General features: G+C 38.0%; 1 protein-coding gene across 1 annotated transcript in view; it reads left to right on the top strand.

Moving 5' to 3' along the window:
• Positions 1–14,516, top strand: part of zgc:171482 (zinc finger protein) — a 114,768-nt gene that overhangs the window by 42,505 nt on the left and 57,747 nt on the right. Inside the window, exons 2-3 of the mRNA XM_047352161.1 lie at positions 1,950–2,066; positions 13,646–13,738. Of these exons, the coding sequence (XP_047208117.1) occupies positions 1,950–2,066; positions 13,646–13,738 (210 nt within the window). The remainder of the gene's footprint in view (positions 1–1,949; positions 2,067–13,645; positions 13,739–14,516) is intronic.

Genomic DNA, 14,516 nt, shown 5'->3' with positions numbered 1-14,516 from the left:
GATTAGGTTATGACTCTTAACTGAGGAGCACTCTTCCCCCATCCTCCGATCATGAGGCCTTTCATTCAATCTCATTAAGCTGTAACAGATAGCCCTGTTTCTGACTCACCTCGTTAAAGAATCCTTGTTGGAAAATGTGGAGAACTGAACCTAATTTTTTTAAAATTTATAATCAATTTTGTATTAAACTGTCTTATAGGTGATTAGTACTCTAGCGATGAGCTCATGTAAAGTTATTTACTTTTGTAGATGTCAATATAATTTGAAATTATTATGTACAGCTTAAATGTTTCTTCTCCTTTTTACTTATTAATTGGTGAAATCCAATACACATCACCAATCATTACTTTAGGCAGTTGCTGGAGGTATCTGGAGTAAAACACAATCATTTGCCTTCCAAGGATCCTTGTAAGATAATACAAGTAAAGATGTGTAAATAGAAAAACAGCACACTGTCCATCCAACCCATTGCAACACTTTTCACATTGGTTACTAAGGTTTGATGTTTTTACAGGGATTAAAAATGTGTGTTAGGTTTCTGATGTATGTTTACAGTATAACATCAGTTAACAACCCTGATGCAAACAATACTGCTCCATTAGTCTGACATTCAGTGTATATATAAATAAAACCAATATCAATGTGTTTACATGAATGAAAGTTTGCATTCTAACCTTTTTTGGAAAAATAGAACCAAGAAATCTGCATAAACATTTCAAGAGACACCAAAGCAAACCACTGCACCATAATGCATTTGTCTTATTGTTAATTATATCTAAAGTCAGAAATTAATTATTACATTAATCAAAATGTTGAAGTTTATTTCATTAAGCATGTAAATGTAATACATATGAATAGCCTTGTTGAAATTATTTGGAAGTTAAGTATTAAGTAAGAACTTAGCTAAACCATCATGCAACCTTGTTTTATCCCATTATTTTGTAAACTATAAAAATTTTTTAAATAAGTGTAAATAGATTAAAGTGAGGCAAGTGATGAGACGAGGTCAGTAAAGCAAGGTTGAGGTTTCTTTTTGGGATGGGGGATATCTGTCACTGGACTGCTATCTGTGATATGCAATATGCTTAAATAGAATTTTTAGTTGGAATCAATAGATTTTCCACATAACTTAAAAGCTTCTTAATTGTCAAAAGGTTTGAGCAAGTGCAACATGAATCATGCTACTACAAATGACACTGGTGTTTTGTGATATAATTAACTCCCAGTAGCGCAGTATGGGGGTGAGATTCAAACCATGTTGACAGATTATAAAATAAGCTTGCTTACCATTATAAATGCTTGGAGCAAAACTCATTTTGGGCTTGTTGTTATACTGTCTGCAATGAAACTGGACTCAGACAAACTAAATATTTTATAGTAAAACAAAAGATTAAGAAAAAGTGACAGAAACAATTAAACAAAATCCTAAATACATGAAAAAGAAAAAGATATTTTTCAGTCATGAATTGTATGTAATATATCTAAATAATTTTAATTGAAACCCAAACTTAAAAATATATTACACTGAATTGGCAGCAGCTTACAGGGGTGTTAAGATTTTTTTCAGCTATTCAGTAATCTGATAGCTTGTTGACAGAAGCTTGCCTCAAAGTTGACAAAAGTAAAAACAATTTATTGATAAGCAAAATGCTAAACTTAAGCCTGAGCCTCTGGCCATTGTTTGTAAGGCTGCCGCCAAAACAGCCAATGAAAAGACATTCTGATGGGGAGGATCAACACATTTGGGGTTGAACCCTTGTGATTAATTAGTGAAAGAAAACAGTTTTTTAAATTGAGATGTCTGCATGCTTAGTTTGCACACGTTGTCAGGTTCCCTGACTTTTGATTTTATGCATCTTAATTTGTTTAGTCAGATTTGTATTAGTTGGCGGTGTGTGTGTGTGTGTGTGTGTGTGTGTGTGTGTGTGTGTGTGTGTGTTTTTGTGCAGGTTCAGATGAAGATGAAGTCCCCGGGTGTTGTGGATGGAGGTTTATTCACAGAGAGCTATTGCAACATCTGCAATGCTCAGCTCATCTCCGAGTCCCAGCGCACCGCTCACTATGAGGTGGGTTTGTCTCTTCAGTTTCAGAGGTATTTTTCTTAGGAACTTAAACTCAGGATGCACTAAAGCAAAAAGTGTTGCTACGATGATTGCTTTTACTTCTGATTCCTGCAATGCGCTGTGCACTTTGCAACTGCTTCATTTTTACCAATTTGTGCTTGTGCCGTTCAACACTGTGCTCATCCATTTTACATTGGTTTAAAGAAGCATGATAATGCTGGTTACTTGCACCCAAACAAACACGCTCACTTTGTATTACTGTGGTCTACTTTTCAGCAGATTTTCTATTAGTATTATAATGAAAGGCCATTAAATAATCAGTCTTTAAAATAGGTAACCTGAATCTATATGCAAGTGCATCTGTTGGTGTATCGTGTGTTCTTGATTCGGTGCAGTGTATTGAGGTCATCGTTGATTATATGGCAGGATTAGAATTAACAAGCAGGCTAATGAGAACAAGGGCCCTTTTTGAGAGACTTAAGCAAGGACAATGACAGTGTGTGTGTCTCCACGCGTGTGGACGGCAATCTATTTCTGTCCCTGATTCTTAAAGTCTGACAAAAACATGCATTCTTCAGATAGAGCAGACAACGAGACAAGATGAGTCACACCATGTTGTCAGAATCGGCCTTTACCAAAGATCCCTGCAGAGGTCAGTGGATCAAAAAGACAAGACAAGAAATTGCTTGAAGGTAGGCAATTTTGGTATGTTACTGTACAGTGAAAAAATCTTTACCAGCACAGATTTTGTCTGTGTTATGCTTTTTTTTTTGTCACACTAACAAGTTTTTAATTAACAAACATATCTTAATGTCAAATAGATAACCTAAATAAATTCCAAAATTGCTTTTTAGATTATGTTTCATGTTTTGGAAGAAAAAAGCCATCTAAACCAGCCAGGCCCTATATGAAAACATAATTGCTCTCTAAATCTTATGAGTGGGTGTTCCACCCGTGTGCCATAACTTGTCATCAAGCATTTGCTTGATGCATCATTGGCGGTATGTCTTTTATATCATGGTCTATTCTTCTTTGCAGAATTGATTAATTTTGCCACATTGGAGGCTTTTCAGGCATGAAAACTTTTAAAGGTCACACCAAAGCATACCACAGCATTCAATGGGATGTAAGTTCATATTTTGACTGTGCCACTCCAAAACATTTATTGTTAGTTATTTTTAGCAATTTAGAGGTAGACTGCTGATGTCCTGATGGCTTCACCAATGACGGCATGTTGTCCAGCGAGGGAATTACACCATATTCACATTTCTACTGTTGCCTTGTAAAAGGAGATTGTAATTAAAATATTGTTGTGTAGACAGGTTAAAAGAAACTGAAAAAAATGGATCATTGTTCTGTAAGCAGGACGTGAGTTTTAAATAATCTCTGTTCAGGGTAGAACTAACCAGATCAACTTTAACCAAAGTATGTTAGGAAGCTATGAGGCAGTGACATCTTTATTAGCTGACTTCATCAACTTAATGGATTACTTCCTTCCTTATTTCAAAATAAGAGTCTTAAACATGGATATAGGGTCCTAAGCTGAAAGCATTCACCGTCACATTTCTCTGCCAGACAGTCACAACCTAACAGCAACTAAACAGCACTTTGCAGACAGACTTCACGTTGATGAGAGGTATGGTGGTGTTTTTATTTAGCAAAAACCCATGACAAGAGTGTTATTTCAAGGTAAGTGTATGGTACATGTAACCTGACTTTGGTTTGATTATCTTTAAAAAGAAGTTCTCTGAAGAACATCTTGAAAGATATTTCTGTTTTCGTATGAGGTATTGGCATCTGACGTCTAAGTGCAAGCAGAACGTTTTACACATGCATTCTAGTACAAGGCATCTTTTCCTTCTTCCTGCCAAACAACTTAGTAAATTACTGCCCTGTTGCAGCAGAAGCAGTGAGTTGCTGTTAAACAGATGACACACATAGATCAAACGAACCTCATTTGTGATTTTGAATTAATATAAGATAACAGATATTCAGATATGTGAAGGTCAGTCCATCCCTACTATCTGGTGCCCAGTAAAAAGACTTGTATGGATTTTCGGTTAAAACTTGGCATAATTGAGCATAATTCAGATGACTCAAACTGTGCATATGCATGGATTTAAACATATTTCCTCTGTACAACCTAATCAATAAAGAATTGAGTGGCACGCCATATGCAAATATATGTAAATAATCCCTGCATGGGGGTTTCTGCACTTTCTGCTCAAATATCATGTCCGATGTGGAAAGAAGAAGAGATATGCAGGAAGCCAGATGCTTCTAAATTAGGTATGTAAAAACACAGACTTAGCAACTACTTATATTTTATGTGCAAAATCAGACATTTGTCATTCTGTGCATGAATCACACACATTGCTATTGTAAATGAATGCATGCTTGCACTGAGAAAAGAGTGAGATTCTGGTATTCCAAACTTTAAGCATGTTTTCATTCAGTCCTTTCAGTCAGTTTATCCATTAACAAGACATCATGCAAGAGGCTATGCTGAAAAGCTTTTGCATCATCAATAGTTTTGCAGCAAAGCCTCAAGGGGCCAATTTCCACGGTCAGCTCCTATTACATCTAAACCGTCGCGTGGAAAAGGGTTTACGCTGTAGTTGTGAGAAGGTTCCTGTTGTACAAAAGACTCCTGGTGATTAGAAATTTCCTCATGGACCTGCAAGTCAGCTACTTTACTCCTTTCATGCTAACAGCAAGCTCAGTGACACAAATTACCACAAACCTCATGACTGTAAGTGGGCCACAAATTAAAATCTAATTTGATTTAATTAGCAGTGAATTTGCTGCTTCTAGCAGAGTAAAACACTAAGTAAAAAGAAAATGCTTTCCTGTTTTGTGAGGTGCTGCAAATAAAGCTTGACTTAAAGTTAGTTAGTTGACAATAAAATCAGGAGTGCTGCTTTTACTTGGAGCAAGTCCTGATGGAACAGCACCATGCAAATCTACTGTACTAATCAAGTTATTTAAGTGACATTTAAAATAAACTAAATGATACAGCTGTTCTCTTTTATGCACAGATACAAATATTTTTATATTTGTATAAATGACTATTAATTTCAAGCTTGATATTTTTTTGTCTAATGTAGCTAGTCTAAATTGTTGTATCATAAAACACTTGTGCTCAACAGACATTCTCGCTTTTTAAAGGAATTACACTTTCAACACTTAAGAGCAGTGATTCTTTACCTAGTACAACCATTTAAAAAAAAAAAATTCTAGTGTCCCCAACCTAGAATATAAAACATATTTTCAGTTGTTTCACACTTTTTTGTTCAGTATATAATTCCACATGTGTTAATTTATTGTTTTGATGCCTTCAGTGTGAAGCTACAATATGAGAAGATGTGTTCAAACTTTTGGTCTGTACTAGAGGGTGACACGGGCGTGGATTTTCTCTCCTGTCCCATCCCGCTCCCACAGAAAAATGTCTTGTCCCATCCCAATTCCAGGCCAGCATAACGAAAAAAATCCTGTCCCGTCCCACTCCTGGTAAATTGACTCCCACTCCCATCCCGCTCCCATTCAGAACGACTCCCACTCCTGTGCCACTCCCATTTTTGTTTTCTTCATTTAGTCTTTTGGCAATTTCTTTGTTTGAAGGACCAGTTGGGTCCTTGTTTTTAGTTGTAGTAAAGGCCAGTTAAAGTAAAAAGAATAATAATGAAGAAATAATAAAATATCAAACAAGGAAACAGACCATGCCTATCTTAGTTGAATAAACAAAATGTACCTAGTTGTATTTTACTTATTTATTAAGGGATCGTTTCCTTTGAACAATGACATCACTTTTATGTTTCAAGTTGCTGAAAAGAAAGAAAAATGCACCTAGTAAGAGAACTGTACCTGGTGAACAAAAGGACAAAAAGGCATTACCTTCATAATTTAGAAACTGTACCTCAATGGTTCACAGCCCTGGTCCTCAGGGACCCCTTCCCTGCAAGTTTTAGATGTGTGTCTGCTCCAGAACACCTGATTCAAATTCTGACATGATCTCCTATACAGGCATCAAGAATGGAGGGTCAAACTGGACAAAATTAATACAATAAAATCATCATTAAATAAATAAATGTTGTGAATGTCCCATAAGTGAAGTAAATGTAACATGAAAGAAATGTAACATTAAATGTGCCATTAAATTAAAGGTACCATTTATTTATTTAATACATCATTAGAAACAATAAATATACCATTATATCATGAAATGGACTATTATGCAATTAAATGTGCCACTGAATAATTACGTATAATTTAAAAGAAGACATGGAGTAATTAGTGGTACACTTAATATTTAATGATGTATTAAATAAATTGTACATTTAATGGTACATACATTTTTTTCTATTTCACAACATATTTATTTAATATCTTCCCTTGATGAAGCCTTTCTATACGGAGCCCACGAGGGGACAAGGGGGGATTTTTTTCTTTTTTGTTTCCCCATGTAATAGTCTTTGCGTTATTTTGCAATACTTTGTGGGATAGTTTCCAAACCAGATAACTGCAAAAATTAAACAAACACTACACCCGTTTTGAGATTTATTGAGTTTTATTTTGAAATCAGCCTTAAATAAGATTATCTTCAAATCAGACTAAAATACAGTTTTTATCCACAAGCTTTCCAACAAACTGCTGAATAATAATACTGCACGAAACCACATCTGTGACACTTTGTTTGTTTATTACTGCTGCATGATGTGTACTTTTTTTTCTACGCCGTGTTTTTGTTTTTATCGTGATTTGAACGGTTCTTCTTAACCTAAGCATTTAATCGCAGTGTTTACTGCGTGTTAACCTGCATATGACAAATAAACCCTATCAATCACATATCAGTGTTTGTTTTATGAGCAGTTTGTCATCTGTGCTGCTGTTCCAAAATGCCGAACGCAAAAGTATTTCCTGGGGACGCAGAAGAAATAAATTTCCCCATATCCCCTCGTGGGCTTCCGTACCTTACCTCTTAAATCTTTAGTGCATATGCAGCAATTTTGTTGGTCAGATGAGACTTGACACATGGTGGTTTGATGAATGAAGAGATGCAGGGCTGATTTAATCCAGAATTGCCTTACAAGTGTCCCTTAATCACTGGTGAACTTGATTACAACTAAACACGTTTTACAAGCAGCAGACTGCGTGTTAAAACCGCTACATTCAACTCTCCTGAAGTTTGGTAATATTTGCGACTTTCCTGTCAGCTCTATGAGTTTAATAGATAAGTCCTTACTTCTGACTTTACGTTACAAATCCAATTTTACCACGTCCAGTTCTCCACCTGCGTTTGCTCCCTCCATCCTGAACGCAGGTGGAAAACATCGAGCAGAAGCACTGTTGGCTTGTGGGTCGTGTAGTTCGTTTGACTTGCATTATATTATATGCTTCTTGGAAAAAAACTACACAATGGTGGCGTCGATTCAAGGTTTTTTTCTTAAATTTTATAACAAAGTCTCAGTTTTACATTTCCAAAGACAATTGATCCTAGTTTATTTTCCCTCCTATTGGTTAGCTCCCGCTCCCGTCTGCTCCCGTTCATTTTTTATCCTGTACCGTCCCAATCACGTGATCTTTACTAATACTGTCTCCCGTCCCGCGGGATTCCCGTGGGAATCCCGAAAAAATGTCAGCCTCTAGTCTGTACTGTATATATATTTATAGATATATTTATAAATATATATCGATAGATAGATAGATAGATAGATAGATAGATAGATAGATAGATAGATAGATAGATAGATAGATAGATAGATAGATAGATAGATAGATAGATAGATAGATAGATAGATAGATAGATAGATAGATAGATAGATAGATAGATAGATAGATAGATAGATAGATAGATAGATAGATAGATAGATAGATAGATAGATAGATAGATAGATAGATAGATAGATAGATAGATAGATAGATAGATAGATAGATAGATAGATACAGGGGTTGGACAATGAAACTGAAACACCTGGTTTTAGACCACAATAATTTATTAGTATGGTGTAGGGCCTCCTTTTGCGGCCGATACAGCGTCAATTCGTCTTGGGAATGACATATACAAGTCCTGCACTGTGGTCAGAGGGATTTTAAGCCATTCTTCTTGCAGGATAGTGGCCAGGTCACTACGTGATACTGGTGGAGGAAAATGTTTCCTGACTCGCTCCTCCAAAACACCCCAAAGTGGCTCAATAATATTTAGATCTGGTGACTGTGCAGGCCAAGGGAAATGTTCAACTTCACTTTCATGTTCATCAAATCAATCTTTCACCAGTCTTGCTGTGTGTATTGGTGCATTGTCATCCTGATACACGGCACTGCCTTCAGGATACAATGTTTGAACCATTGGATGCACATGGTCCTCAAGAATGGTTCGGTAGTCCTGGCAGTGACGCGACCATCTAGCACAAGTAATGGGCCAAGGAAATGCCATGATATGGCAGCACCAAACCATCACTGATCCACCCCCATGCTTCACTCTGGGCATGCAACAGTCTGGGTGGTACGCTTCTTTGGGGCTTCTCCACACCGTAACTCTCCCGGATGTGGGGAAAACAGTAAAGGTGGACTCATCAGAGAACAATACATGTTTCACATTGTCCACAGCCCAAGATTTGCGCTCCTTGCACCATTGAAACCGACATTTGGCATTGGCATGAGTGACCAAAGGTTTGGCTATAGCAGCCCAGCCGTGTCTATTGACTCTGTGGAGCTCCTGACGGACAGTTCTGGTGGAAACAGGAGAGTTGAGGTGCTCATTTAATTCTGCCATGATTTGGGCAGCCGTGGTTTTATGTTTTTTGGATACAATCCGGGTTAGCACCTGAACATCCCTTTCAGACAGCTTCCTCTTGCGTCCACAGTTAATCCTGTTGGATGTGGTTGGTCCTTCTTGGTGGTATGCTGACATTACCCTGGATACCGTGGCTCTTGATACATCACAGAGACTTGCTGTCTTGGTCACATATGCGCCAGCAAGACGTGTACTAACAATTTGTCCTCTTTTGAACTCTGGTATGTCACCCATAATGTTGTGTGCATTTCAATATTTTGAGCAAAACTGTGCTCTTACCCTGCTAATTGAACCTTCACACTCTGCTCTTACTGGTGCAATGTGCAATCAATGAAGACTGGCTACCAGGCTGGTCCAATTTAGCCATGAAACCTCCCACACTAAAATGACAGGTGTTTTAGTTTCATTGTCCAACCCCTGTATATAGTCATACTCATTGTCTTATTCGAACTGGGTCGCAATGGGCGCTGTCTCAGTAGAGACGCCCAGAGTTCCCTCTCCCCAGACACCTCCTCCAGCTCCTCCTCCAACCCATTTCAGCTGGTTGTATCCGGGATCTCATTCTTTCGCTCATGACCCAAAGTTCATGGCCTTAGCCTTTCGGCTCACTTCCCTCTTCACCACAATGGACCTGTGCAGAGCCCACATTACTGCCACCAATCCCGCCTGTCAATCTCCTGTTCAATTCTCCCCCCGCCAGTAAACAAAACCCCTAGAAACTCAAACCCATCCATATATATTTATAAATATAGTAAAGAGAATTGGCCCAGGCACTGAACCCTGTTGTACTCCACAAGCAGTCATGGACTGTAAAGAAAATGTATTATTAAGATTAATAAACTTAAATCTGTCAGACAAATGTGATCTAGGAGAATTATGTGATCAATTGTATCAATAAAGAGCCCTATACTAGAAGGCATTAATGGAATCTTACTCATAGCAATACAAGACCTTCAACTGGCAAAGAGTGCATGGGGGTTTCATTTTTGTTTTTGTGAAATGATACGTCTTTCGACACGCCTGATTTATGTGATAAATAAGCGAAGTAAACCATATTATTTGCAAAACAAATATTGAATAGCTGAATGCTGTTCTTATATCTAAGTGTTAAATTATGTAGTTAAATAGCCTTTATTCATCTCATTTCAAGACAAAAGATCTTCAATTTCTTTAGAAGTGCAAAGTAACCAATTTTCTTCTTTACAAACAAACATTAGACCTAAGTAAATGGGTGTCCTGTTGATGTAAAAACGTTTTAAAATCATAAGAAAAACATTGCATACCTGTTCTAAAGCTTTGAAATGACACTCATTTCTTGACATACAGAATGTGTTCTTGATGATCAGATCGGATCTCGATCTCTGTCGATGCTGTATGCTACGTGTGTACAAAACACACTAAACAAAATGCCTCTTTTCCTTTTAGTTGTCTTCTCCTCTTTCTCCTTCGACTTGATTTGACACAACACAGGAAAAGGAGAGAAAAAGAGACATGCACAGTCCATTAGAGTAGTGTGAGCACTGAGGGTCATTGCAGGGTAGCCCTGCTGACTCAAGGTCCAGCTTTTACTGTCCATACCCCAGAGCCATCAAATACACTGCCGTTTATATACCTATAAACACAGAGCACACTCTCAGACGCTCAAAAACACACACATACCCACTTACAAAATGCATTAACAGCCATGTGACAAGTGGCATGTGAGGCTGAGGAGGAATTCTTCTCCTGGGGCGGCAAGTGCAGTGTCTTGTCAGTTTCCTGCTTGCATTCTTTGTATGTGTTTCAGCTGTGATAAATGTTTTACCTCACTAGGACATCTATACAACATATCGCATCAGCTCCAAACCGCTATACATTTGTCATTTAGATGCCTTCCATTCTTAAAGGCTTCATATCTGCGCATTTTATTCATTGTTTCTCTTTGAAGCACTGAAGCACCAATCCATAAAGATTAGAGACAATCACAGGTTTTATGTGGAGATAGAAAATGAAGGCCTGACTTTGCCAAAGATGACTGATCACATTCACATTTACACATCTCTGCCCTGCAGTTTGTCCAGTTATTTCCATTGCTTTTAATCAAAGTGACAGTTAGCAGCTACAAGGATAGCTCACTGTCTTTTCATATAAACATTTCTGCACTCATTATCGTTTACAGTCATTGTATTTTACAGTCATATGACACAGAAAGAGACTGCATTGGGAGAAGTCTAAATTGGTGCAGCAAATAAAAAACCTTTCACAATCTAAAGTATCCCCTAGTTTAGTAGACTAAATATAAACATATCTACCATAATTCCGTTGAAATTTAATCACTTATATTTTTCTTTCCTTTTGTTGGGTTTCATATTTTAAGTAAACATGATATCATTATATTTTCAAATAATTGTATTGCTTGCTGAACTTAAATGTGTTCCTCACTTCTCTCAGAAAGTGCAGAAAGGTCTCAATCTCGTACTTAATATTTTTCACACGTCTCCAGAAAGCTGTTGGTAACTTGTGCCATTTATCACGTAACCAGGGGCTAGAAAATATTGCAAAAAATGTATTCCTCTTTAACTTTTTTACATATTGTCACATTACAACCATTGACTTCAATCTGTTTTGTCATAATTTTGTGTGATCGTTCGACACAAAAAAGTGCATAACTGTGTAATGCATGGTTTACAATATAAACCAAAGTGGCTTAACTCACTCAGTACTTTGTAGAACCACCTTTCTCTGCAATTTCAGCTGTAAGTCTATGCTGTAGATTATATCTCAAACAGCTTTGCAAAATAAGAGACATATAAAGGCACTTATTACCACTGTTCTTTGCAAGAACAGTGCACATTGATTGTTTGTACATACATTTTTAATTCTTGCCAAAGATTCTCTGTTTAGGTCTTGACTTTGACTAGGCCATTCTAGCAACCTGTGCTTTGGCTGTATGTTAGGGTTGTTGAGAATGAGGCAGTGAATCCCTTACCATGTCACAACTGTTGTGCAGCCTCTAACTGGATTTTCTCAAGGATTGCCAACCATCTTTCCTGTCTCTGCTGAAAAAAACATCCCCATAGCATGCTACCACCATTTGTCACTGTAAGGGTGATGTTTTCAGGGTGATGTGCACTTTTAGTTTTTCACCACACATTTTTTGTTGCCTGTTGTCCAAAATGTTTAAAGTTTTAAAGTAAGATAGGAGGGAAGAAAATCATATTTCAGACTCTAGTCTTAGCAGAATACAGTTTTGTAGTACAAAAACCTCAGCAGGGGTAAGCAACACACACATAAGTAAAGATTTAGCAAGGGTACGGTGGAATCTTGAGGATGCGAATGTATAAGTCTGAGTGAGTTTGCAAGAATTAGACTGTCAACACTGATAGAAGCGCCACTGTCCTTGAAGAGAGGTGGAAGTTTTATCCATAGTCCAATCAGCACACAGCTGGTAGGGGGGTGCTGGGGAAGAGCATTGTGTTTATATAACATCCAGGAGATATTTTGTCGACAGCCAGTTAGCAGAAGTTGCCAAGGCCACATTGGGGCGCCAGGTTTAGAAAAAGAGTAAATGTTGTGGTTCAGGCAGTTGTGAATTTCCAACTACCTTAAGAGTTTTACTGGTATGTCTCAATTGAGAAACCAAATAGACAAATTTCTGCTACTTTCCGCAGATCTCGATCGTACAACTTCTCCAAGATTATATCCTTTAACCTCTGAGTCCAACCGCTGCCAGGCAGCGATTCTGTTCAAGAATCGTGTTCAGCTTGCGATTTTGCTCACTTAATATTTCAGTCTGAGTGTTGATCGCTCTACAGACTCCATCCAACATCACAAGCAGCTTTGGAATGCTTTGAACAGCCGCTCACGTTTTGCGAATCACTCGATAAGCCAGGTAACCACCAACTCCAAAAAGCAGAAATCCTGTTATCAAAAATCCAAATATGTACACATAATATACATCCTCGACCGACATCATAGTCAGGCACACAATCTTCCACTGCTGCCAAAAATTCATTGTGTATCCAGAGAAGAACGTTCCGTCTGGACAAGGGGGTTCTCCTTTACCCTGTCATCCCTTCAAAAAATTTTATCAATTGCGTTGAGAGACCAGCTGACCAAATCCATAATTTACAAATTTGGAGGATATGCAAAGCGAGGCTCTGAGAAAAACACAGACAAAAAGAAGAAGCAGGGATCAGCAGGGAGGGAGGGAGAGAGAGAAAACACGTGTGTCTTCCACCGAGAGCAAGAGAATAGCCAATCTGTAGCTTTTCCAAAGTTCCCATGGGCCTCTTGGATGCTTCTCTGATTGATGCCCTCCTATCTCAATGCTTTTGTAATATAACCCTGTTTTAAACCTCTGCACAACTTTATCCCTGACTTGTCTGCTGCATTTTTTGGTCTTTATGGTGATGTTTGTGGCCTAATGTTCAAACCCTTAAAGCCTTCGCAGAACTCAGATTAAATTACAAACAGGTGAACTCTATTTACAAAGTAGGTGACACTGCGTCTTCTTTAGGGGTAGGAGAGAACTGAATACATAAGTACACCACAGTATGCTCTTTCTTCAGTTTCAGTTATGTGCTACTTTGTGCTGGTCAATATCAGAAAAAATCCAAATAAAATGAAGTTTGTATTTGTAGCATGCTAAACTGTAAAAAAAAAGTTAAAGGTTCATGAGTACTTTTGAACTGTAAACCTTTGTTAGCAGCATCACCTTAAACAAATGAAAGTATGGAGGGCCTTGGCATAGTGGAACAGTAGTTGTGGATTGTTCTTTCAATTTTCTCACTTTCCGTCTGTCTCACAGAGTAAGAAGCACGCAAACAAGGTACGTCTGTTCTACATGCTTCACCCTGAAGATGGAGGACCACCTTCCAAAAGACTGAGGCCAGATAACCCAGTAAGCTCATACTTAATGTTAGTGTGATTTTATTTCTGCCTTTGTTTCTGTTTTACCAAACTAACATGAATATTCTTTCAGATGAAAGCAGCGTTTCCTCATTGTTTAGATGACAAAAAACCTAAAATGACCATTCACAGTCTGATTTCTTGTAAAGCTTACCATCTCTCAGACGTGACTATTGTAGGACAGTATTTGCCTGGCATATGAAGTTCTGCATTACATATTTCTGTGTGGCTTGTAAGATTTAGTAGAAGCAGATGCTCCTAAGTAGTTCTATATCTAACAACTGCAGGCCATTGTTAAAGAGGTCACTCTATTTTTTTATTTCAGTCCTCTTGTGTGCATTAGCTCTGAAAATGGCCTGACTTGCATGTTTTGCAACTACAGCAATTGCTGAGTGTGCATTTGCATTTGAAGTGAATTGTTGCACTTCAAACACAAGGCACAAAAGGTATTTTGGTGCTGGTATTTGAATGTGCAATAGTTATTATGCATGCCTACAAGGAATTTACAATGGTCCACAGATGTCCTCAGGGAAGGGAGGGGGCAGAGGGAGCAGAGCGTCATGTTTACATAACTTCCAGGAGAAGTTGAAGATAGCCAGCAATCAAGGCCATGCAGGGGAGCCAGATTCAGAAAATCAATAATTATTTGGGTTAGGCTGACTCTTAATTTTCCATCAGCCTTGAGAGTCTCGCTGGTGCTTCTCAAAGGCGAATCCAAACAGCCAAATTCCTGGTCTTTCGCCAGATCCGAGCAAACAACTTTCTCCAAG

The sequence above is a fragment of the Girardinichthys multiradiatus genome, chromosome 22 (genome assembly GCF_021462225.1).
Source record: "Girardinichthys multiradiatus isolate DD_20200921_A chromosome 22, DD_fGirMul_XY1, whole genome shotgun sequence".
Classification (NCBI taxonomy): Eukaryota; Metazoa; Chordata; class Actinopteri; order Cyprinodontiformes; family Goodeidae; genus Girardinichthys; species Girardinichthys multiradiatus.
This window is presented reverse-complemented; position numbering and strand designations above follow the sequence as displayed.